At 38.0% G+C, this 24,331-nt stretch overlaps 1 protein-coding gene across 1 annotated transcript in view; it reads left to right on the top strand.

The window, feature by feature from the left end:
- LOC140244563 (uncharacterized) overlaps positions 1–12,359 on the top strand; it is a 28,296-nt gene extending 15,937 nt beyond the window's left edge. Inside the window, exons 13-21 of the mRNA XM_072324188.1 lie at positions 922–984; positions 2,647–2,738; positions 3,751–3,937; positions 5,914–6,190; positions 6,740–6,923; positions 7,481–7,594; positions 9,728–9,892; positions 10,448–10,560; positions 12,275–12,359. Of these exons, the coding sequence (XP_072180289.1) occupies positions 922–984; positions 2,647–2,738; positions 3,751–3,937; positions 5,914–6,190; positions 6,740–6,923; positions 7,481–7,594; positions 9,728–9,892; positions 10,448–10,560; positions 12,275–12,359 (1,280 nt within the window). The remainder of the gene's footprint in view (positions 1–921; positions 985–2,646; positions 2,739–3,750; positions 3,938–5,913; positions 6,191–6,739; positions 6,924–7,480; positions 7,595–9,727; positions 9,893–10,447; positions 10,561–12,274) is intronic.
- The last annotated feature ends 11,972 nt before the right edge of the window (positions 12,360–24,331 follow it).

The following is a 24,331-nucleotide window of genomic DNA, read 5'->3' as shown; positions in this document are numbered from 1 at the left end:
TAACCTTCAAAATTTTCCATTTTATTTGAGTGTTTAACTAACAGATATTTTCACTCTAGTACTAATTCACTGTTGTCACAACATTTAGCATGTTTCCAATTCTCATTTCATATTTTTTGACTGTCTGTTATCAATGTGAATTGCAGCGTCAATTTTTCCTCTTATCTTTGCAATGAATAAGTATTTGAACCGATCATGTGCTGTTCTGCAAACACTGACACAAACACCAAAGTCCCAGTGTAGAATCTCCTTTTAAGTTCTAGTGTTTAGACTTTCACAAAGCACAGAATAGCATTACCACACCATCAGTCATCAGTTTGTTTCCTGTTGATTTTATCTACACATGTAACATGCACTCATCATTTAGCAGTAGATGCACATACACTACATTTTAAGTTGTAGCAATGGTAGCTGTTTTAGAATTTTTCATGAGAAGTATAACTTACATAGAACGGTGTCAAGATTGAGTTTTGTGTTTAAAATGTGCTTTGACTTTGCCTGACTTCATGAGAGACAGATTATTACATGTGAAAATATTCTTGAAATCATCTGCTAGATATGCAAGTGAATAGAACTTTTCTCAATCATAGTTTTTGTGTACATCAGCTCATAATTTATTGCATTATGTTTGAGACTTGATTATGAAATAATTTTACAGATTCTGATGATGTAAACAGACTACCTGTGAAATGATGTTGTAGTGTAGATGTCAATGTGCAGTTGTACTCCAGCATTCATTTTTGTCTTTAAAATGTTGTAGATCAGCTAGATTGTGAATCTCATAGAGTATGTTCTTGTTTACTCAGTAGACAAAAGTTGTTTATTGTACTTTCTGTGGCATGATGTTTCATGGCTGTGTCTCTGTCGCATTTGTATCATTGTGCTTGTGCTCCCTCCCTTCCCGACGTGTTGATCCTGCAGATGTGAGTGAGGATGAGTTGGACGCTGCTAGCGGAAACCAAAAACCTGACCAACATCATACATGTGGGTATCTTGCTCATCAACCAAGCAGTTGCTTACACTTAGTACTGTATTCTGCCCTTAGCTCAGAGGGGTTATATTAGAGCAGAGAGAGATTTAGATTTTATATTTGTTCTTCCTTCATTCTTCTTTTAATTTTATATATTTGTCCATTTTTTTTTTTTTGTGGGTGGGGTTGGGATAGGAGGGGAGGTAAGTTTTGGTGTCTTTTTGGATTCTTAAAAATGTTTTATGTAAATGTAAATGCTTTGCATTTGTGAATGTTTCTGTTCTTAGATTAATGATGTTTCACAATCATCGTTATGATTATCAGTGAAGTTAGTGTTCAGAAGATTGAAAGTTCTATCCCCCTCTTTTTATTTAGAGAAATTTTGTTCAAAGTTAATCAAACTTTTGTAGGTGGCTCTGATGCTACGTAGCAAGTAATTTGCAGATAAGATTTGAGAATAAAGTTTTGAAGGTCAAGACAAAGAAGTGTAAGCAACTTCATACATGATCATAAAATTTTTGGGAGTTTTTGTATAGATTTCAGGCAAATATGGCATGCACATATTTATGCTGCTTACAATTGGAGTTTATTGACAATGCTTTGCACTTATACAATATATTTGGCATAAAATTGGTAGAAACCTGGCTTTACATTCCTCTGTATAGCATGTTATGGCAAGATATACATACAAGAGTGTCACTTACTTATCTTTGCTTAGTTTGTTCCGGTTTATTTCTTTCTTTATACATGTATTTGACTTTATAACTCTATGTATGCCATGTTTCATGTCTTTGAGGTTAATCATGCATTACCAGTGTCTGCAAGAACTACTCGCTCAACAAACTGTGCAGTTTGGGATTATTGTGAAGTTCACATTCAGGGCAGTGATGCATGTATAACAAACTTAGTGACTCTGTGGTTATGCCCCCATCCCAACCCCAAGGAACATATTTGATTCCACAGTGACAATGTTTAGGGGAGAGCCAAGTGAAAATGTTCTTGGGCTTCATGAAGACTGTAAATCATCACATTGGTTTGGCAGTTTAGTCTGAATAATTGCTGCCTTTTTCATTCATACACTGTTTATGATGAATATCTTGAAACAGAGTCTAAAGTCACGTGAGATAAAGCCATTGCAGTCTTTGATAAATTTATTTGTCGTAAATTCAGCAAAAAGTAAATTGCAGAAGCGCTCGTTTATTTGTGTGTCCTTTTTACAACCTTGAAAATTAGATTCCTTTCAAAAGCTGGCATATTGTAGAGGTAGGTAATTTAGACCTTTCCTCAGAACGATAGAACTGGAAATGTCTTTATGATGGAAAGGGAAATAATACTAAAGATTTCCAGTGAATGTATTCAGGCTGCGAAAAAAATTCCAGTTGTTATTCTCTGTACAAAAGAGAAGTGCATTCTCAAGTGACATGGGGTTAGTTTTTCATTTCTTAAGAAAAAAACAAACAAACTGAGGTGTATGATCTATAGATTTCATACACCGCTGTTGGGAGACACTATTCTTCAACCATGCAAAATTTTGTGATGTTTATAAAAGGGATATATGACCTTTAAAGATACCTGTGATTAAAGTTATTATGAATTGATTATAAATGATGTCATCTGCATGTTATATGTTTGGCTGTCAATGAGAGAAATGTCTTGTTTGCCCGCTTAACCCACAGTCTCACACAACAAGGAGCGCATCATCGCTGGTCTGAAGGACGAGCTATCTAGTGTGCTGCAGAGGAGTTTGGAGAAGCGTGGTGTGCCAGAGGTAACAAGATGGCTGTCTTTTGGCAGTGTTGTCATTTGGTTGTATTCCAGTCAGTTGTGGCAAGGCATTGTTTGGGTTCTGTTCACCAGCGGTAACAAGATGGCTGTCGTATGGAAGTCTCGCATTCTGGCTGTATTCGAATCAGTCGTGGCATGGCATTTGTTTGTTTTAGTTTCATTTAGCACATGTAGATTGTTAAAAAGCGTTAGTGGTGATGGCAGTCACATTCTTTCAGTAGAATGTCTTTTCACTGCACTGGTGCTCAAAGTGCTTTCAACACATTATTTCTGTGGTCAGTAGACTATTTAGGGCTGTTTAGAGGCTTGAACCTTCTGGTTGAGTGTGACAACTTTCAAATATTAATCTATGTAAATGTACCAAAGTTGGAACTTTGTATCATTTGACAGGATTCAGCACATTTTTGTTGAAACGATGAGGACATCAGTCAAGGGAAAATAAATGGTCCCCAATCAATTGTCTTTGAAATACCATGTGAAAATAGCATAATTTCTTCACTATTTATCATGTTCCATCACTGAAGGAAATTCCATTCATGTTCCATTGTGTATCAGTGATGGGACACTGCTATTCAAGATTCATTTAATACATTATTAGTAATCCACAGCATGTGTAAGTGTAAATACGGCTCTCACACATTTGACTATAGTCAAACCTGAGTTAGAGGCCACCTGTCTATAACAGGCTCCCCTTTCATCTCCCTTGGTTGGTTTCTACAGACAGGTTTACTGGTACAGGCAACTGCTCTCACAACAAAGTCCTCAAGAGACTGGTAGTTTTCATGTCTTATATCAAAATTCCATTATAGGAGAACAATACAGTATAAATTATAAAGATATATAGACAAATCATGTGGAACCTGAATTCGTACTTTGCTGTTTAACGAGAATTCCGTTATAACTGTGTTCGTTATAACGGTAGTGCTCTGTACCTTCCATGCGGTCCATTCAATGGTGTGACTGAAATATGATGTGTCTGATGATTTCTGATCCAGGGAATGCAAGGCATCTCTGCACAGTCACTGGAGAACAAGGTCCGGGTGCTGAGGCAAGAGAGACAGCAACTTGCGAAGCAGCACGCCAAATTCTACGACATCCGGGAGCGCTTCAAGCGGGAGGTCGACCGCAAGGCCTCGGAAATGAAGAAGAGTGGCAAACCTGTCGTCAAGGCGGTGCGATCCGGTCAGTTAGTGCCCACAACTGTGTTTGGCCAGGGAGGTGAGAGGAAAAGGAGTGGGCACTGGATTAGTGTCTTTTGAACCATCCTCGGAGCCGCACTCCCCAAGAGACCACTCCACTAACTAGATTACTGCCGCTTGGCCGCACAGTGCACATGCGCAATCCTTGTCCACAGGCTGGTGGGTCTCACCCCTCCCTGGCCAGAACCTAGATTACTCCACGTGGTACTGGTGGGTGGTGTATACTGGTGCATTACCCATTGCTGTGCCTGCAAACAACACTGGTGCATTGTGATGTGCAGTGAACTGGTTGCATGGTCACATTTTGAATTTTGCAGCTAGTATTTAAAGTATTATAACTTATATGCATTTACATGTCCATGTACTATAAGATTTCTTGGGAACAATGTACTTTGCATGTTATATGGTGAAATAACTTTTACATGAAATGGAAACAAATTATGATTAGCAGCACCAATAATAATATACTGATTGTAAGAATATGAAGGAAACATGAACAGCTGAGTAGTGGAACACAGGCCCTATAATGATGTCTGATGATGATAATAATTTTAATACCAAGCTAGCACAGAAAATACCAACCACAACAGCAACAACCATCATAAAGATACCCATTCAGCTTTCAAATAAGAATAAAACAAAAACAGAGAGACAGACAAAAAAAACAATAAGCGCCATGGTGAATATCTTATCAGGCATGTTATACAGTGATACAGGACATGTGAGATAGTTCAGCTCTCACCAGGGAGGTGAGACACACACCTCCCTGCTCTCACTGAACTCTCACATGTTTTCACCATACACCAGGCAAGGAGGCAAGTTATTTCACCAAGATTAGGTCCTATAGTAGTCTCCATCATGACCACTCTGTTGTAGATTCGAGCCCTCCTGCCTCAATATATCCCCAGCATACAACAAACAAACATTCAAATAGTGTTTTCACCCCCTGGAGAACTAAAATTGCTCACAAAAATATGTTAGTGGGACCAGAAAAAACATGTCTTGGCGGATGTACGCAAGTTTCCCAAAAAATATGACAAGAGAACCAACACGAGCGAACAATGAAGTGATACATCAGACTAAAGAAAAACCCCAACATCTGCTGATCTACAGGTGAATTTCGTCAGCGCTAGTCAGGATTTACACTTGACATTGCGTCGTAATTTGATTAAGACAAGAACAAAACAATGGCTATTGTTAAACAGTTACATTGTCAAAACTCAACTTCTTCTTGGCCGATTTTCAAAATTTTTGTATCTATCGAGAGCTGAATTCTTAGACTAGCAGGTCCCAAGAGTACATGCTGTGTGAGCCTGCATAAAGAATGTAAAACCCTCATACAAGTCCTTGTGAACACACACAAGTCAACTGGCCTGTCCATACTCCTAACGATAGAGGGCCAAATCACCGCGGCCCCGAGGATCGAACATCAAAGAGCAGTGATAACGATCAGACTGACCTCGTTACGTAAGAGGTCGTTTACTTGTTCGTTGGGGCACTGATCCCTTGTAATCCTGTGTTGAGTGATAGGGAAAACCCTGAGGGCAGAGTGCCCACTCCTTTTTGTCTCACCTCCCTGGTTTGGCTAACCTCTCCTTGTCAATCTTGTCTTTGTTTTCATGTTCACTGCTGTTTTATTCTGTATTGTTCAAGAAATGCTAGGATTTTTGTGTGGGGCAAATAATATGTAAGGAGTAACTCAAGTGGTAGTAAGCACTTTGCTCTCAGAATGCTCTTGGACTGAACAGTGCCAATTTTTCATGCTTTATATATATCACATGTTTATGTGATAAGTGTTAGTACAAAAACAAACAAACAAACAAGCAAAGACCTGAAAGTAACAATAAACCAGAAGCAAAAACAACAACAACAACAAAAACTGCATGAATTTTACCACAGCGTTTAGTTCTCATACTTTTGCTAATCTCCTCCTAACCCTGTCAACTTGCTATGGTACAGTCTCTCCGCAAGGCAAGAAGAAACCCACCACTCTCTCGCCACCCCAGAAAGTGGTCCATACCAGCAAGCCCAAGACTAAGACCCCTGTGCAGAAGCCCCACCCCACCCCAGCCGTTAAGAAGATGTCTCCGGGGCAGGTCAGGACCCCACCCCCAGTGGTCCCCAGGGGCCCAATGCCCCAGGGAAAGGGGTTGGGCACACCCACCCAGGGCCGGGCAGTCCAGGGCCGCACAGCACAGGGCCGCCGATCTGCCGGTCCACAGTCAGCTACCAGAGTGTGAGTACATTATCAATTTGAGAGTATATTTATGGGTGTAAGTGCTGTAAGGTAGAATGTACTTGCAGCTCATTTGGTTATTTAAACTCTAAATTTGTTTTAAGGATGGAAGTTGAAGCTTTTTATGTAAAACAAACGTCCAGAATGCTCTTCTTTCTACCAGTCAACATTGTTTCCAGGGTATTTGCTCATAATACACGTTATTAACTTATATAATGATTGCACACTACATGGACATTTCAAACCTGTCATGATTGATTAAATTGTTTGTAATTGTTTGTTCATAGAATAGCTTTTATTCCATAGGCTAAACGAAAGTCTGGCAAGAATGGATTTCTTAGTGATCCGTGTTTTAATTCATTATTATTGTTACCCTTTTAGGCAATAATTTGTCTTTTTTAAGATCCATCCTGATGTGTCAGAAATTTGCGTAAATTAGGTTTATTGTGCCCCCTCCCTGGATATGCTGATGATGTATGATACAATAATAGCATTGCACTACCACAGCATATTGAGAAATGTCTGTCGTCTGACTTGTTTCCTGTATAGATCATTTGAAGATGAAAGCGAGGAGGATGAGGAAGACGAAAGTGAAGAGGAGGAGGAAAGCGAGAGTTTCGATGACGAGGATGACGTCGGGGAAGACCCCATCTACAAGACCCCCCACGTACCCCCGAGAGCAGTGGCACAGCCTCAGCCGGCCACTAATGGCTTCCACAGTGGACAAACGGAGGTAAGTTTAGTTTGAATTGGTTGGTTGGTTGGTTGGTTGGTTGGTTGGTTGGTTGGTTGGTTGGTTGGTTGGTTGGTTGGTTGGTTGGTTGGTTGATTGATTGATGGATGGATGGATGGATGGATGGATGGATGGATGGATGGATGGATGGATGGATGGATGGATGGATGGATAGATGGATGGATGGATGGACGGATGGTCAGTCAGATGAGTAGGGTGACGTGGCGATAGAGATAATGATTCACTTTGTCTTTGAATAGACAGGGAAAAGTCTGATGAGAGTTGCAATGGTGGCTTATTACTTTTATTGTTGGCAAGAATAATAGAGTTTTGTGAATTAGAATGCATTATCATGATTAGACACTTTCACAGATAATTTTTCAAAGTTTGACTAACTTCAGTAAACATTGCTTATTCTGCTTTTGATGGTGATGGTAATTATGCACATATTTTTGATATCTCCTCAAAGTGTTTATCTGTTTATGTACAATGTCAATGGCATTTGAGTTTGGGTATCCTAAGGGGTTAATGCCATCTCATTTGCATATGGTTTCCAGGGCGACATGGAGGATGAGAGTGAGAGCGAGTGGGATTCGGAGGACATCAGTGAGCTGGAGGAGGTCAAGCCAGTAGGAGGAAGACCGTCAACTGCCTCAACAAGACAACCTCAGGTATTTCCCTTCAGACCCCTTTTGCCACTTTCATCTCTATGGACTCAACATCAAAAGCTCTGTTTCATTTTTGTTTTGTTTTTTATGCCTCCGCCAACGAAGTGGCCGGAGGCATTATGTTTTCGGGTCGTCCGTCCGTCCGTCCGTCCGTACGTCCGTCCCGTTTTGTTTTTGTCGATATCTCAAGAACCGTGAGGTGTTTTTGCATCAAACTTGGTATGAGGGTACATGTATATCGTGGGGGGATAATACTTTGTTTGGATTTTAGGGTCACGTGGTCAAAGGTCACAGGTTATTTTGTGAAAAAAAGGTTGAAATTTCATGTTTTTCTCCATATCTTGCAAATGGTTCAAGGTATCTTCATGGAACTTAGTATATATGCATGTACCGATGGGCAGTGATTATCTAGGGAAGTTGGGGGTCATGGGTCAAAGTTCAAGGGGTCAAAGGTCAAGGTCAACTCCTCAAAATATCACTGCTTTCCTTATATTTATGCAATGCCTGAAGGATTTTTTTTTAACTTGATGTATGCATGTATAACCCAATATATATTCTGTGGAAAGTTTCTTGCCAAAAGGTCAAAGGTCAAAAGGTCAAAGGTCAAAAGGTCAAAGGTCAAGTGAAAGTGCTAAATTGCACTTCTTCCTCTATATCTCAAAAGTAACTCAAGGTATTATCATGAAACTTACATATTTATGCATGTTCTACCTAACAGTGATTCTCTTTGGAACTGTGAGGTCAAAGGTCAAAGGCCAGGTTTAGATAATACTATTTTACCATTTGATACTGAAATTATACTTTTTCTCAATACCTTGAAAATTACTCAATGCATAAACTTATAAAAGGGTAAAAAGTCAAGTAAAAATCATCAGTTCCCCCAAATACCTGCACTCTGACGTTTTAATCATTCATCCAATTAAACCTTTAAGTGAACATTCAGCACATTTGTGGCAAACCTGTCATTTTAATATTTTGCCAATTGTGTGAAACTTTCATCACACATTGTCAAGACATTGCACTACAGTATAGACCTATTAGGAGAACCATGCATTATGGCACAGGCATACACCAGTCGCCGTAGCGACATTTCTAGTTTAAGTTGTTAATTTGTCTTTCCCTCTATCTTCTTACGGGTATTTTCATTTCCTAAGTTATGCTAGATTCATGAAAAGAAAGTGAGCAATGCAGTAAAGCTACATAATACGTGTCTTGATAGAAAATCAACCTGTAGGATTTTGGATCTTTTTGTTGATGTGTTGAGCTATAGGTCAGAGGTTATGGTCGGTACTTCCATTGGCAGGGGTATTTGCAAACAACAGAACAATACAAAATATTAAAGCAAATCCACCACCATTGGCTGCTGTAGAAGTGCTGCAAGTTGTAAGCATAGTCAAAAGACAGGTTCAGGTGAGTTCATTGAAATTCAACAACAGATCCTGGAGCAAGAATATATCAATGTGTAAACGTCTTTGACAGCTGTGTCATTCACAATACGGATTCTATCACAAGTATACATTACAACAGTGTCGAATAGAGAGGACCAGTAATTCATGGTATCGCCAATACCTAGGTGCCATGTGCAGAGCAGCGTTTAAGATGCATTGTGAGATAGCTCAGGAAACAAACTTGCCCCGGTTTTGGCTGCACATGCACTCAGATCACGCTCTGTCTTTATTCAGGGATATTTTTTGTTGAAGATTTCTTTGCTTTCTATCATGTGACCAGCACATTGAAGCCTTGCAGTGGTGAACCATGACCTTAGAGACCACAAATCAGTAAAATTTAGAAACTTTCAACTCTTTTAAGCTGAATCATAGCCAGGAAAAACAGGGGTAGCAACGGAAAAGCAGACAATTAACTCCATTGAATTGTATAGGAACTGCGACTCTCATGAGATAACCGGAAAGGAACAATGGCACCGAGGAATCCCACCAGTGCATCACCTATGACAGGGCTCTTCAGCGTGCGCAGAAGTTTTCTGCGCATTGGCGATACCGAGAATTGGTCCATTTGTTGTTCACCTGTCAGTGAGCAGCATCAACCACACGCACATGACAAGAAGAAGGAAATATGTTCTCAAGTCATTTTTCGCACTTCCCAATCTTTCTTTCCACCCACTTCTGTGACCCCCAGGGTCCGATGGTGGCCAGTCTCACCAAGAGCATCGAGATGCAGCTGAGTGGGCGTAGACAGGGGCAGAAGCCAGTGGGAGGGGTGGATGTAGGGGGAAAAACCAGCTCCAAGCCACCCCAGCCTGCCCCTCGCACCCCATCTCCATCGCCTACGCCAAGGATACCTGTAAGTCTCATCCTTCATATTCTTTCAAAGACAGTGCTTGGTAATGTATAACCATTAAAAAAAGATATTGAGTAAAATTGAGATAGCAAGGTAAGATCCTGGATACATATAGCCATCATATTTCATAGGAGAATATGGTTGCTTGCAGTATGCATGAACTATGAAGAGTTTAGTTTTGTTTGTTTCCTGTGCTTTTTGATGCTAAGTTCCTCTCATGCACACAATTGTCATGGAGAGCCACTAATCCGTAGTGTTGGTTGTGAGAAACAAACTTGGCGCACCTTTCTACTGTACATATATACTGAAAAATATCCTGTTGAATTGGTAAATGTCTTTCAAATGAACTAAGGAGTGATCGTTCTGTGCAAGAATCAAACACCAAAAGCTTTGTTTTCCAAATGTATGCTGTAATTCTAACCATAAAAATGCATAAATTGAGGGAAGGGAAGAAAAAATAGTTGTTGCATGCATTTTGTGTTGCCTTCTGAGATAGTCATTGTATTTTTAATCCTCCTTTTTGTTTAATTGTTTATTCTACCTCCCTCGATCTTCCAGACCATCCCCGATGCAGGAAGTGAGGATGATGAGGATTCTCAGAGTCTCTCCATCTCGTCGCTAGGCGACAGTACCTCCGCCTCGGCCCCCAAAGCCACCAGTCCCACTCCTGCGTAAGTCACACCTCTCTTCTGGAGGGGGGGGGGGGGGGGAACTGTCTGTCTACTCTTGTTTCAGTGATGATAGCTCTTGAAGATTAAAGTGTCTGTTTTGTCGTCCGTTTTGATCATGAAGCTGAGTATCTGCATTTCCAATGACTTAGATTTGCCGTTAAATGCAACATCAAAGTTCCCGCGAAATTGTCCCATGTATCCATATTTCATTTCACCAATACCATGATGAATACCTCATGAGTGTTTGTACAATATGGGTAACGATTGCATATCGTTGCTGGGGTGACAAAACCTCGTATCTCAAAATTGTCAAATGTTCAGGAGAGCGAAAAAACATGGCGGCCAAAGCACTATAGTGAATGGGAAAGCCTTCTCTTTGACATGTCATGTTGGCTTTATTTTTGGAGTAAGACAGTTAGGATTTGGCCAAGACATCACTTGACCCATTATTTGACCATTAACCCTATTCTAACTGGGCTATTTGAGACCAAGTTTTTACTGGGGGGGGTCAATTTGACCCCCCCTTCAGATCTCGGCCGCCGATCGCGCGATCGCCGCAAAATTTTGCCTGAACATAGAGCCGGATGTCAACTACAAGATTACATGGTCATACAATAGAAAAATTTTGATTTCATATTTTTTAATAAATTAATTATGCAAATTAACGCATGAAATCATATTTTCACCTATAACTCCATCAAAAAGACTGAAAGATTATTAAATTTTTGTGTCAGAGTTCCTCAAGACACATCAAACAATTTTCTAGTAAAAAAATAGCGCAATCAAAATCATTTTCTTTTGTTTTTTATTGTTTTGTTAATTTCTTATGTATTTTATTGTTTTTTCGATCTTTTGTTTTATATTGTTTTTTTGTCAAAATTTGTTGGAGGCACTTTTTCAAGCTTATCTACATTAGAATTGATTTATTTCAATGGTTAAAAGTTGAAATAATCTAATTTATATCAATTAAACAAAAAAACACAGTTTGCATTGGATTTGCACACGAAATCATGAATTCGAGTGTTTTTCGGGTTGACATGCATATGCAAAACATTGCATAACTTCAGAACGGTGTACCCGGACGTCGCAAATTTGGTCTCAAAATATGCGGGAGACTCGAATGAAAAAAGTCATGAAACGACGCGGCAAAATCTTTGCGCGTTGCGGAATCATAACGCGAAACGTCGAGGGGGGGGGTCAATTTGACCCCCCCCCCCCAGTTAGAATAGGGTTAAGCTAAAAAAAAAAATTTTGACATTTTTGAGATACGAGGTCTTGTCACCCCAGCGACGATATGAAAAAAACAGCTCAATCTTGATGTGTTATTGATTCATTGTGCAGACACACATCACAACTTGTGATTTTAAAAGAAACAGCACATGTATTTATTTTTTCTGAAGGTTCTCCTCAACACATTGGGAAGATGCCATTAGCTTTTAGAGAATAATAAGATCCAAGGAATATCCAAATTTAATATGGCCCAGAGCTACACTAGCATATATCATGAGCTATTGGTAAAATTTCGGAGAATGTAGGAGACCTGCTCGAAATAGATTATCATTCCTTGAATAGAGGAAGTTGTTTGTTTGCAAGCCATGCTTCTTACCTCCAAATTTAGATAAAATTATGTGTGTGTATATAATTTCAAATTCTTAGGCATCTGCAAGAGTCAATGCTCTGAGAAATGTTTTTCCGTGTGTATTGTTGTCTCCAGGCCAAGGAAGAAGCCGAGTAATGACACTGACATGTCCAGCAACACCTATGGCACCAGCATGTGGGGCTCATCCAAGGGTAAGTGAAACAAGCCGTGTCATGTTGACTTGGCAGTGATTCAAGTATGTCACAGAAAATTTTCACATTGTCATAATCCTGCCACTGGCTGCAATTGAAATTAGAGTGTATTGCAAGAATTGGTACCCAAAATATTGGCGAATTTTTATAAGTGAAAATAATGGCAAACTGTTTGTGAATAGTGTAAAATGAGGAATGTTCGGGTGCATTTTAATTTCGCGAATTTCTTGAGAGCCAAGATTCGCGAAATTAAAATGCACTTGAAAGTTCTTGTCTACAACATATGAATTGAATGTTAGAGGCACCTCACAAAAATTTCATGCCGCGAAAAAGACCGTCGTCTCCAATTCGGGAAAATTTCATGCCGCGAAAATATTGTGTTTTACAGTAGAGGTGAAGAATTCACAAGTAGAGGATTTAACTGAAACAGAAAAAGAGTTAATGCATGGATGAATGAAATAAAAGATTTTGCCAAACAATGCTTTCCTGCCAATAAGCAATAGCATGTAGGCAAGAAATTTGAACCAAAATTTTGTTTATAAATCAAGTTCTTGATGTGGTAGTATTCCCCAAAGAATGAGAAACCGAGTTGACTGACATTGGTACTTTATTGCATTTGAGCTTAGCAGCCAAGTTTCAAGCAGTTTTTTTATCCTGTATTTTGTTTGCCTAAATAAGCAAGTGTGAATGAAAGGAAGGCATGTAACGATTTCACAGGAAAATGTATCAACAGTTTCAGAGTTTCTTTTTGCTGTTATTCTCCATAGATAAGATTTTGTGCTCAATCTCTATTATTGTAAACACCCAATGAAAAAGAAGGAACTAGCTTAGGATTTAAACCTGTGCCACCTACTGCTTACTGGACAGCTGCACTGTCACTGAGCTGAAGTCAGAGCACACAATCTTATATACGTAGAGCAACAGTAAAAAGAAAAAAAGAAAACCCTCTCTAACTTTACTCTTACAGCAAGAAACCAATTCCCATTAAGTCATAAAAATGCATCATTTTCTTTTTCCAAGAGATATCATGGTTTCCCAGTTGTCATGGGGCTTTAAGATAGTTATGATGATGTACCTCTGATCCCATCCCAACAACTAATCCTACAGCTTTGGCCCTTGTGGTAACAGAATGTGGAACACAAGAAAAGTTAAATGATATGCTTGGTAGGCTTTGTGACATCCTTCTCACACATTAAGGCAGTACAACAAGTTTGGCAGTGTGCGTCAATATTGTTATCGCAGATGTGCTCACAGAGCGTTAAGTACAGTGCCAGAAGTGACGATGTTCTCTTTCATTTCTCATTTCTCAGGTGGCGACAAATCAAAGGGAGGAGGTACCGGCAAGAGTTCGATAGTATCTGTCACGGACTTTGACGACGATGACGACGATCTCAGCTTGGACGAGTTATGAGCAGGATGTTGACTTGCATGATGGAAGTAAGACCAGCATCTTTTGATGGAAGCCATTGGGCAAAGTGAGATGTGACAATCTTCTTACTGGCATGACGTCAGACTCAAGTGGAAGCCAAGATCCATGTGATAAATCAAGATGCATCTAGGGCAAGTGGCCGGCTTTGTTTGTCACAGATGTGGATGAAACGGTGGCTGCAGTTTCTCTTGAATGGAGAATTCTGAAGTTGATTGCATTTACGCTCAGCCAGAGTGTATCATATAATTCCTTTTTGCTTCAAAGGGAGTTAGCCACCAGAGTGCAAAGTGACGTAGGGTCTTTGTGTCATCGCTAGAGATACCAGGTATAAGGAAGAAACTAACTGTTCAGAAATGGATGCACTTTATGCTATCTGTTGGATTCTCTTTATCAACTGACAAAATGTATATCAGATAGTGAAGACACATGGGTATATATCTACATAATAGTAAACCTTGAGAGCTGTTCACCTTGAAATACCTCAAATTAGGTACAAATGAATGAAAGCAGGTATGCGTAAGATATTGAATTGCAGCTTCATTTAGTTTTGTTTCATTCTGTGAGTGCGATTAATTTCTACCCGTGCTGTAGAATCGTTACACCTTGAGATCAATAATGATTGCCTTCACATTAGCGTAAAGAAGAAAAAAAAGAGAAAAAAAGCTTTATTACAGACGCTATGCTAGTAATTCTGTGAAGATCCAGTCTTTGCATAATTTTAATCTATTTATTTCAGTTTATATTTGTAGCCAGAGGTTATAGAGAAAGCTCAATGCTTTAAATTCATTCTTTTATCCCTAGTTTATCACATTTTCCCATTCTCACTGCCTACTTAAAAAAACTCAATGAAGTACTTTAAAGATGCACTGACATGTTACTGCCACTACAGTTGTTGGTCAAAGCAAAGCCCCTCTTCATATTCTGATTGACTCTTATGTCTGATAAAGAAAAAAGGATGGTTTAGCAACATATATCTTACAGGAAGTGCTGTATGTCACATTATCACTTCACATGCAAACCTCATTTAGCTATACCGCAGACTTTTGCGCAAGTATTCACCAAATTTCCTCGTTTAAAATGAGCTCCTTGGTATCAAATAATTCAAGAGTTATGTTTTCTAACTGAAGCCGTTTTGAAAGAAGGTATTACATTTGCTAAATACAAATTAATGTATTCACAAACACACACACACACACTAAGGGCAAGCAGAAATGAAAGCACAGAACAAAGGAACCTGCCTGCAAAATAATCAAACTCCATTAGTGACCATGTATTCAAGACAAAATTGGAAGTGGTATTCTCATTGTATTGAATTATCTTAGACAGTTGTACTCTTTCGTAACATAGCAATTTTTGAAGATTGCCTAGCCATGCATATTTTAGAACACTGTAAATTGCTCATGTCTCCTGTTGTTCACAGGAGCGCCAAACTTGGGCATGTAGCACCCTGACAAATATTCCTTGTACCGTTTTGATATCCCTGAGATTCTATATCATAATACTTGAGCTGATTCATTTTTATGTGATTACAAGTATTTAATACATTTTTCCCCATAAAATGTTCAAAATTCCATCAACATTTTGCAGTACCAAGGCATGTTCCTGTAGTCAGTGGGTTTAAGTCAAGAGAAATATTGCAGTTCTCATGTTTGTAGCATACAATTTCGTTGCTAATCCATTTTACTAAATATTGAATGATTTGCTGTTTTTAGGTATTTTTCAGAGTACAAGTATGTATTGGTATTCTCTGAGCACGACTCGTATATATGCCGGAAGACTTGCCATTTGGAAACTTTTTGCCATCTGCTAATTCGCATGAAATTTCTTAGGATTGACTTATACACTTTCATGTAGATAATGTACTACGCATCCTTGAAAAATAAAAAAATAATAAGCCTCTTCAAAATCATTTTGTGGAGTTGAACAAGTCATGTCACCTCAGATCTGACAATACCTCAAGCCATTATCTCCAGTAAGTGTCAGCAGGAGCTTGTAGACATTGGCGATATTCCTGAACGATACGACACCATTCGAGGTGTGGTGTGAATGTCTTCCAGTCTGCTTTGACTAACAAATGTCACACTCCCCATCCCCCTCCCCCAGCTATTTTTATTTTAAAATGTGATAATGTGTTGTTGTTTTTAATTCACAGTGAAATGACATTCATGATAATATCTGCAGTGGTGTGTCTCGTACTTCCAATTGCCAGGGGCGCTGCTGTGTCCTTGCCATTTTTTCCCCCTGTTAAATTTCTGTTTATGTTCTTGTTTTGTTTGTTTTTTGTTGTTGCTACACTATGTGTAGAATTAAAACCAAAGAAAGTCATATATGCAACATTAGAATGGATAGAAAGATATGTGACATCATTGCAAATGTCAAATAGTTGATTCAAAGGAAATTTTAGTCCGAAATAACCTTTGCGTTTAATTTCTATTTCTATGAATTCTCCTCTTGAAACAGAGAAAGAAACAATATCATGACAGCCAATTCATTTTTCAACCGTTTGCCTGGATTTTGAGTGTCTTCTTCATTCCAGATTCACTTATTTCCTTCATTACATGACATTAAATTTGATTATTAGCCAAATTGCAGTTCATTCTGCATCAAAGCAGTTTTGAAAGAAAGAAAACTCCCAAGGTTTGGTGATACATGTATTCAGATCAAATTGTAAGTGTCATCAAAGTAATATTTCAGAGCAGTTACAAATACCGTAGACTTTCAGCTAAGCCACTAAATTAAATCTGTTGAATGTGGACTCCTACAGTGTTGACCAGAACTAAAACCACGTTACATCTCACGAGACAGATCTTTACTAGCAAGGAGCTATAGACTGTTAAGAAAAAGAAAAGAAAACAAAAGGAAAAACGGAAATGAAAATGAAAGAATATCTTTTAATGCAGTTTAATCACCAAAGCTGAGACTTTCATCAGGGAATATTGGCAGATTTTAAGAGGTATTTTATTTCATTTTTTATTGATTGCTATCAATAAATGTACAGGCAACTCAGTACCCTAACACTTGCATTAAGGAGTGTAGTGTGGAATGCAGGCTTGATAGTTCATGTACTGGTGATACAACATACTTAGTTGTGCAGACTCAGTACTTTTATATTATGTGTACAGGATAAGAAAGCAACAGATACAAATTTGGTATTCATGGGGTCTTCTATGTGTACAGATATTTCTATTAATTTATTTGTAGATTTGAAATATTTACAGTGTACAGTTTCAATGTAGTATACATGTGTATGATTTTTTTGTATTATGTGAATTTTTACTGCAACTGTTCATAGGAGTGAAAAAGTAAATCTAGGTACATGTATATGGCATTTCATCATGTTCTGCAGATGAAGTCCCAAACATTAAAGCTTTCAAAACTGCTAAATAACTGATTTGACTGAAATGTAGGAAATTTGGTTTTAAATGGAAACAAAGGGAAACTGACCAGAAATGAATATAATTTATTAGTGAAAAAATGAGCAAAGAAAAATGGGATTCGATGGAATCCCATTTCCATTTTCTTTGCTGATTTTTCCACGCTATTTGTTAAAAATATGAAGCTTTTAATGTTTTAATAGCTACATCTTGTCTGTACATCAAAGTCTGTGACTGCTTTAGAATTCAGAACTTTTCAACGGCCATGAAGTTTGGATTGACCCATCTGAGGTTGAATGCCTGATTTCCTGCAGACTTCACTCCATCTAAACCTTATAAGCTTATTTTCTCTCTAAAGAATATGTTTATCTGATTGCTGGCTTTTGACCTCTTTTCTTTGAGAATCAAAAAATTAGAAAATATAGATATTGGTGGGAAGAGAAATTTGCGTGAACGCCATGTACGTGTAGTCTTTAAAGGGTACCTCCGGATGATTTTCAGACTTTTACATTTGAACAACTATAGATTAGTCAAACTGAGTACACAGTTTCAGAATTTATATTGATTGGGATAAGGAATGAGAATGTTTTAAAAATTTATAACAAATTGCAATGAACAAGGATGATGACATGACAGCCTCACCATAAGAATGCATGAGTTGGGGCTCAAGGTAGCAGAACAAAAGAAGAAGGCATGCATGGATTTTTCACAGGTGAACTTGTTGAGCAAGCGGTATTGTAATGGAATTACACTGCTACATTTCTGAAATATATGAGGCTCTGATGTCATCAGCACTGTTCAGTGTAATTTGTGTAAGATTTTCAATTTATTGGTTTCTCTGCTCTAGGACCACAATAAATTCCACGAATCTATACATGGAGCTGTTGAATTATGTACTACATGATGTGAAATTATGAAAATCGTCCGGAATGCCCCTTTAAGTACAGTTGCTTGTACACATGGTGTAATACCATTATACCGTGTACCTCTCTCTTTCATTTACATCACCATGCAAACTTTCAAACAACACACAAGGATATTGATGCCTTGTGTTGTATTCTGACTCGCGTGGTGATAGGTCATATGTTTTGAATGTCAGCACATTGTTGGCATTTTATGTATGTTTCATACTTCTGCCATCTGAGTTGTTAGGGAGAGGAAGGTTGTTGAATTCAACTTGGTTTGTGATGTGCATTTCATTGATAAAACCACAATTTTGATTGTACAATAGATATCGATATGACAGTATGTCCCTTTTATCACTTAAGGATGATAATGAAACGTGACTATGAGGGATGAATCAAGTGCCAGATGTCCATATGGGTCCAATGTTTACAGTGGGAAGATAAATGTGTGGCCACAGCTGTGTCAATACATTGGTGATGTTACACGTACCTGCAAGGCATCAGTCACTGTTCTTTGTTCTCACAAATTAGATGTGATTCATTTGGCATGCATTTCACCATTGTTGAAGCCATATACTTAGATACCACATATCGTCGCTGGGGTGACAAAACCTCGTATTTCAAAATTGTCAAATGTTCAGGAGAGCGAAAAAACATGGCGGCCAAAGCACTATAGTGAATGGGAAAGCCTTCTCTTTGACATGTCATGGTGGCTTCATTTTTGGAGTAAGACAGTTAGGATTTGGCCAAGACATCACTTGACCCATTATTTGACCATTAAGCTAAAAAAAAAAAAATTGACATTTTTGAGATACGAGGTCTTGTCACCCCAGCGACGATATATGTCAATGATAATGAAAAGTCCCCCTTATTTGTGAGTCATGATTCACCAAGTAAGATGCATATACATAACACACAATATCTCTCTCATGGCATTTTGAAACCTCCTTAACTTTGATGTGTGTATGTTGGCAGGTGTGATATGTAGTACTCTGAAAGGTATATTAAGTACTCCTGCAAGCTCAAGACATAAAAGTTTTCAGAGAAATTTGAGAAGATACAGGACAATACAGGATGTGGAATGCTGAGAGTGTTACACAAAGACTTGCACAATACTAGGACTGCGATTGGCACTGTCTGTGGAATGTTGAAGTGTTCAGTGTAAAAGCTCTACCCTTCATTCCTGAAAACGAGTATTTATAACTTCCTCTTACTTATGTTTCACTTGAATTGACAGGCTTGAATTTTTCTTAGTGTAAAGTGATTTGGGAATGAGCAGAGGCATTTCCACTGCCTCATACACACTTGGGCTGACTTAATACAAGAGACAAATGATGTTAGTATCGTCATGACAGATGAAGGGGGGGGGGGGGATTAGGTGACCCTGTAAACAAGTTCTTGTTCCTCATTTGGGCAGGCAAGGGCCGGGGCTACTCTGACAGCTGGCAGATCCATCTTTTGGCAAGTTGCCATGGATACAGGAAGTAGGAGGGATTGTGGGATCTGAGCTGACGAGTGATACATGTGGCAGACAAAAAGCTATGAGTGCTAGACAATCATGAAGGAAAGCCAAAGAACTCTACAATCACAGGCCTGCCACTTAGCAGCAAATGAACTTTTTCTTTCTTCTGCATCTTCACCGACATATGTGCTAACAATCAATCTTTGATGGAAGTATGACAAATCACTTTTCGAATGTATTCAGATGTATGGTATACATATTCTTCCTATTTGAACCTGGTAATAGGCTATTAGGTTCGCCTGTTCCTATTAAATATAGTTCAATGCTTTGAAACCTGTGTGCATGCAATGGAGTTGTTTTGCCTAGCAAAGCTCAAGCATGCTCTCTGGGTGACCCAAGTAATACTTGTGCTATAAATGTATACATGCAAATAAATGTCATGATAAACATATCTATTGAAGAGTAGTAGTATTGAGTGTGTGAATGAAAAATTTGGATTTTAAAAATCACACACAGGCAGTGAAGCAGTGAGCTGCACTACACACTGTGAACACTCTACTAATTGACTACAATGCAAGTTATATCACATTTCTGTTCATCATGATCATTTTAGATTATAGCACAGTTGTAAATTCTTCTCAATGAGTTGGTGGACTGGTGGATGTATTATAGCATTCATAGTAAAATTGGTTAGAGGACAAGTTCACCTTCATTAACATAAGGATTGAGAGAATGTAGCAATATTAGTAGAACACATCATTGAAAGTTTGAGGAAAATCGGACAATCCGTTCAAAAGTTATTAATTTTTAAAGTTTTTGTGCAGTCACCGCTGGATGAGAATACTACTGCAGTGTATGATGTCACATGTGTACAACAATATATTGAAAATATAAAGAGAATTTCACAAAATTTCATCTTTTGGAAAAAGTACACATTCCCTTGACTGGTTACTGACATATTTTATGGGTAATATTATTCCCATTGCCTTTAGAAAGAGGCAAGTCAAGTGCTCTTTGATTATGTGAAAAAAGTGAAAATATGTTGAATTTTCTTTACGTTTTCTTTATACTGTTGTACTCATATGACATCACGAGCTTTAGAAGTCTCCTCATCCAGCGGTTCCAACACAAAAGTTTTAAAAATTCATAACTTTTGCATCGATTGTCCAATTTTCCCCAAACTTTCACTGATGTGTTCTACTAATATTGCTGCATTCTCTCAATCCTTATGTTAATGAAGGTGAACTTGTCCTTTAAGAGTGTGCATACCATTTCACTTCTGTGGTCTATTGCCAGGGTTTTTTTGACCCAGTATTGGAATGTTCATCTGCATTTGAGAAAATATGTACATGTACTGAAATATGAATTCACATGTGGCCGCTTCCAGCAGAAATTTCATGTGCTAACCCCAACAGTATTCAATGCTTGATGTAATCTGAACCCAATTCAAATGTACATGTATAGCCCAGTCCTTGCACCATGCATTTTAAGTACCATTTGCAATCAGTCAGATACTGATTACATGTGTTGTCTGTGATATCTATGTTAAATCATTCTAAAATGAGTGCACTGAAGTGCATGCCTGCAGTCAAAGTACAAGTTCTGCTGTGTGGCTAAGACTTAAAAATCCTCTGAAATCTCTAGATTAATCCAGTGCATGGCCATCTTACTCTCTGATCTAGTGTGATATGGAACAGCTGTTGTCCTTTTTTTTTTTATCCAGGGACTGAAGGAGAGTGTGTAGTGCCCTGTTTTAGAATGTGAATATCAGTGAAGTCAATAATCAATTGTATTCGTCTGTGTACAGCATTGTGTAAATAGTGTAAATTGAAATATCCTCTTTTTTTTTGTATATTTGCAAATAAATATTGATATGTTCTCCAGAATACACAACTAGGTGGCATGTCGTCAAATTTGTCCTTGTTACAATAGGATGGGTCCCTGTGTTGATAATGATAACTACCAAACTATCTTCATCTCTCTCTCTTTCTCTTGTTTCTATTATGCATGAATTAAAAGATTAAATCTCATCCCCAATTTTAATTCATACCACTTACTTGAGAATTTGAGAATGTTTTAATTCAATAATTAAATCACATTTATCGAAGTAAACATACATGTAGCAATTACTTGAGAATTTAATAAAAAAGCCAGAGCACTTGGGGATTGCAACAGAACCTTATACATCTCGACTTTTAGCACAATCATGTTCATAGATGTTGAGGACCAGAAGATTGAACAGATACTGTATATTAAAGTCTATATTCCTTGTAGGAGATGTTTAGCAAAGCAGGGTAGTACTACGTATACTCACACACACACACACACACACACACACACACTGTGCAATATTTGTATACAATTCACTCAAAAATCAAAACACATATACTGGTAGTTAAATCTGTAATTAATTTGAAAATCACACATACATGTACATGTATATACAGTTGTACAATCATCCAAATTCAAAAGATTAAACATCAAAGAGGCAGAGAAAGTAGGCATACATGTAAACATTGTTCTGAGATGCATGAAGTATACAACTGTACATAGAATAATATGGAAATATAGAAAATCTCAAGTCCATTGTCTTGATGGCAATGAAAGCATTGAATCCTAGCTGAAGTATTTGTAGTTTCAAGCACAGTTAATTCCAGTATTGCACAAAATATAACAAGGGTATGGAATAAAACTGGGTAAGAGACTCTCATCGCATAAAACACAATGAAGCAATTACAGCCATTGTTCTTACAGAGATTCTTACTAGTTTTGACAAAACTTCACTATATCTGTAGACTACAGCTGGGACTGGAGTTGTTCATGTTGGTGTGTTTCTATCTTTAACTGTTAATCAAGTTTCATCATGTCATGTAATACTCTGCTTTACACTGTTTCTACCCACAGGTAATACGTCAGGTACTGTGCATTTCATCCTAGATGTTTTGTCATATTCTGCTTTATTGGGCATTGTTTAATAAGAGCTCTTAGAATGAAATCTTTAAAAAGAGAAGATGGTATTTCAATATCACTCATTTCTACACAAGAAGGAAGCACATCAAGAAAAAGCTGCTAGTTTGAAAGTAAATGCTGAGATACTGTGATGAAGACTATGCGAGGCAGAATCAATATCTTACTCATCATTTGACAGCACATGAATTGAACTGAATGGCAGCAAAGTGAAACTAGTGAATTGATACGGAGAAGATATAGTGATACTAGAACGACCTGATGCAAAGCTTTTGACAGTCCTTCCTGTGTGGCAAAGAAGGAAGCACTCGGCTGAAAAACACTGAATAATGTTTACGGCAGAAGGTATCCCTAACATGTCCCTCAATACTGATGGAATGATAAATGTTTCTTTTATACAACTGGAGTATGTACACATAGAAAAATATGTAACCATAATTATACAGTTTTTCATGCCTCGAGTCCCATATCCGGTCTTGACTTGTAATATACATATAATACTATGGCACTGACGATGACGGCAAATGTCGGGAGAACCACATACAAGATATTTTTCTTATTTTCCACATTTTCTTTCTTCCTCATGCGTTTCTCCTTCCGCGTTTCCTTCACCTTTCCCTTTAGTTGCCTCATCTTCGATCCTTGGCAGTGCAAGTCACAGATATCTAAACATGCAAAGGAAAATTTATTCATAAAAGACTTGGGTATAAACAAGATTGCTAATAAAAAAGAGAAAGAGAAAAAGAAGAAAGGTGTTGTAAGTGTAGCTCATGACATCAATCATGAGGCAGAAATATATAAATGCATAATATATCAAATGATTGTCACAATAAAGATTTTCCTGATGAAAGTTGAGACATGAAAACTTGAGCACAGTTTCACAAAAAGTCTAGTCTTAAATGGGGAGTACTATCAAGCAGCGTAACAATTACAACCTGATAGACATATCTTTGACACAACCATTTTGCACTCAGTCAGATGACTTAAAAGTGCTTTGTCACTACATGTTCAGGTTGGCTTTGATGAACGGTGCAACAGCTGTGCCAAACATTGATAATAGGGTTAAAGGAATCAGTAGATATTTCATCACAATTGAATGTAAGATAAGAAAGTTATGGGACTTTTAAATTCCCATTAATTTCACAGAAATAGAGACATTGGTTGCAACCACAATAAGCAAATCAAATGCAGTGAAAATGTCAAAAGAAAGAGTGAGGAATAGCAGAATGAGCTGTAGATGTATGATAAAGAAATAACTTTCACATGTCTCCATGAAATAGAGATATTAGTTGCAACCACACTCTGTAAACTATTAAATGCAGAGATAATATCATTACCTAAACAAGTGTTCAATTGACCAGGACACAATTCTTCACTTCCTTTTTTTTTTTTTTTTTAACAGCCCAAACATAGTTCTCATATGCCGTGCAGAACTGTCAATTCTTGTTCTAAAATGTACACATTTATGCCTATTAGGCATATGTGTACATATCTCTGAAAGAGATGTGTTAGATAATGCTGTCATAATGCAATTTCAATTAGGTAATGACGAAAATGCCAAATATTAGCCAAAAACTTCGCTGGACGTACTACAACCTCAAAGCTTACCAGATCATGGTTGAGCTGCTCATGGTTGAGCTGCACTACGTGACTTTTAACATTCAATTTCATCGATTACAATTTAATTTATTGGGCCACGGCAGCATTCATCGCATGCCAGTTTACATGCAATTCAATGCCAATGCATGGACACAATTTGATCATCACACATACTAGCACCGTTCTACATACCCACTACTGGACAGGGTAGGCGCGGCAGGAATTAAAGTTGGTACACTGTATA

The sequence above is a fragment of the Diadema setosum genome, chromosome 21, assembly GCF_964275005.1.
Source record: "Diadema setosum chromosome 21, eeDiaSeto1, whole genome shotgun sequence".
Classification (NCBI taxonomy): domain Eukaryota; kingdom Metazoa; phylum Echinodermata; class Echinoidea; order Diadematoida; family Diadematidae; genus Diadema; species Diadema setosum.
This window is presented reverse-complemented; position numbering and strand designations above follow the sequence as displayed.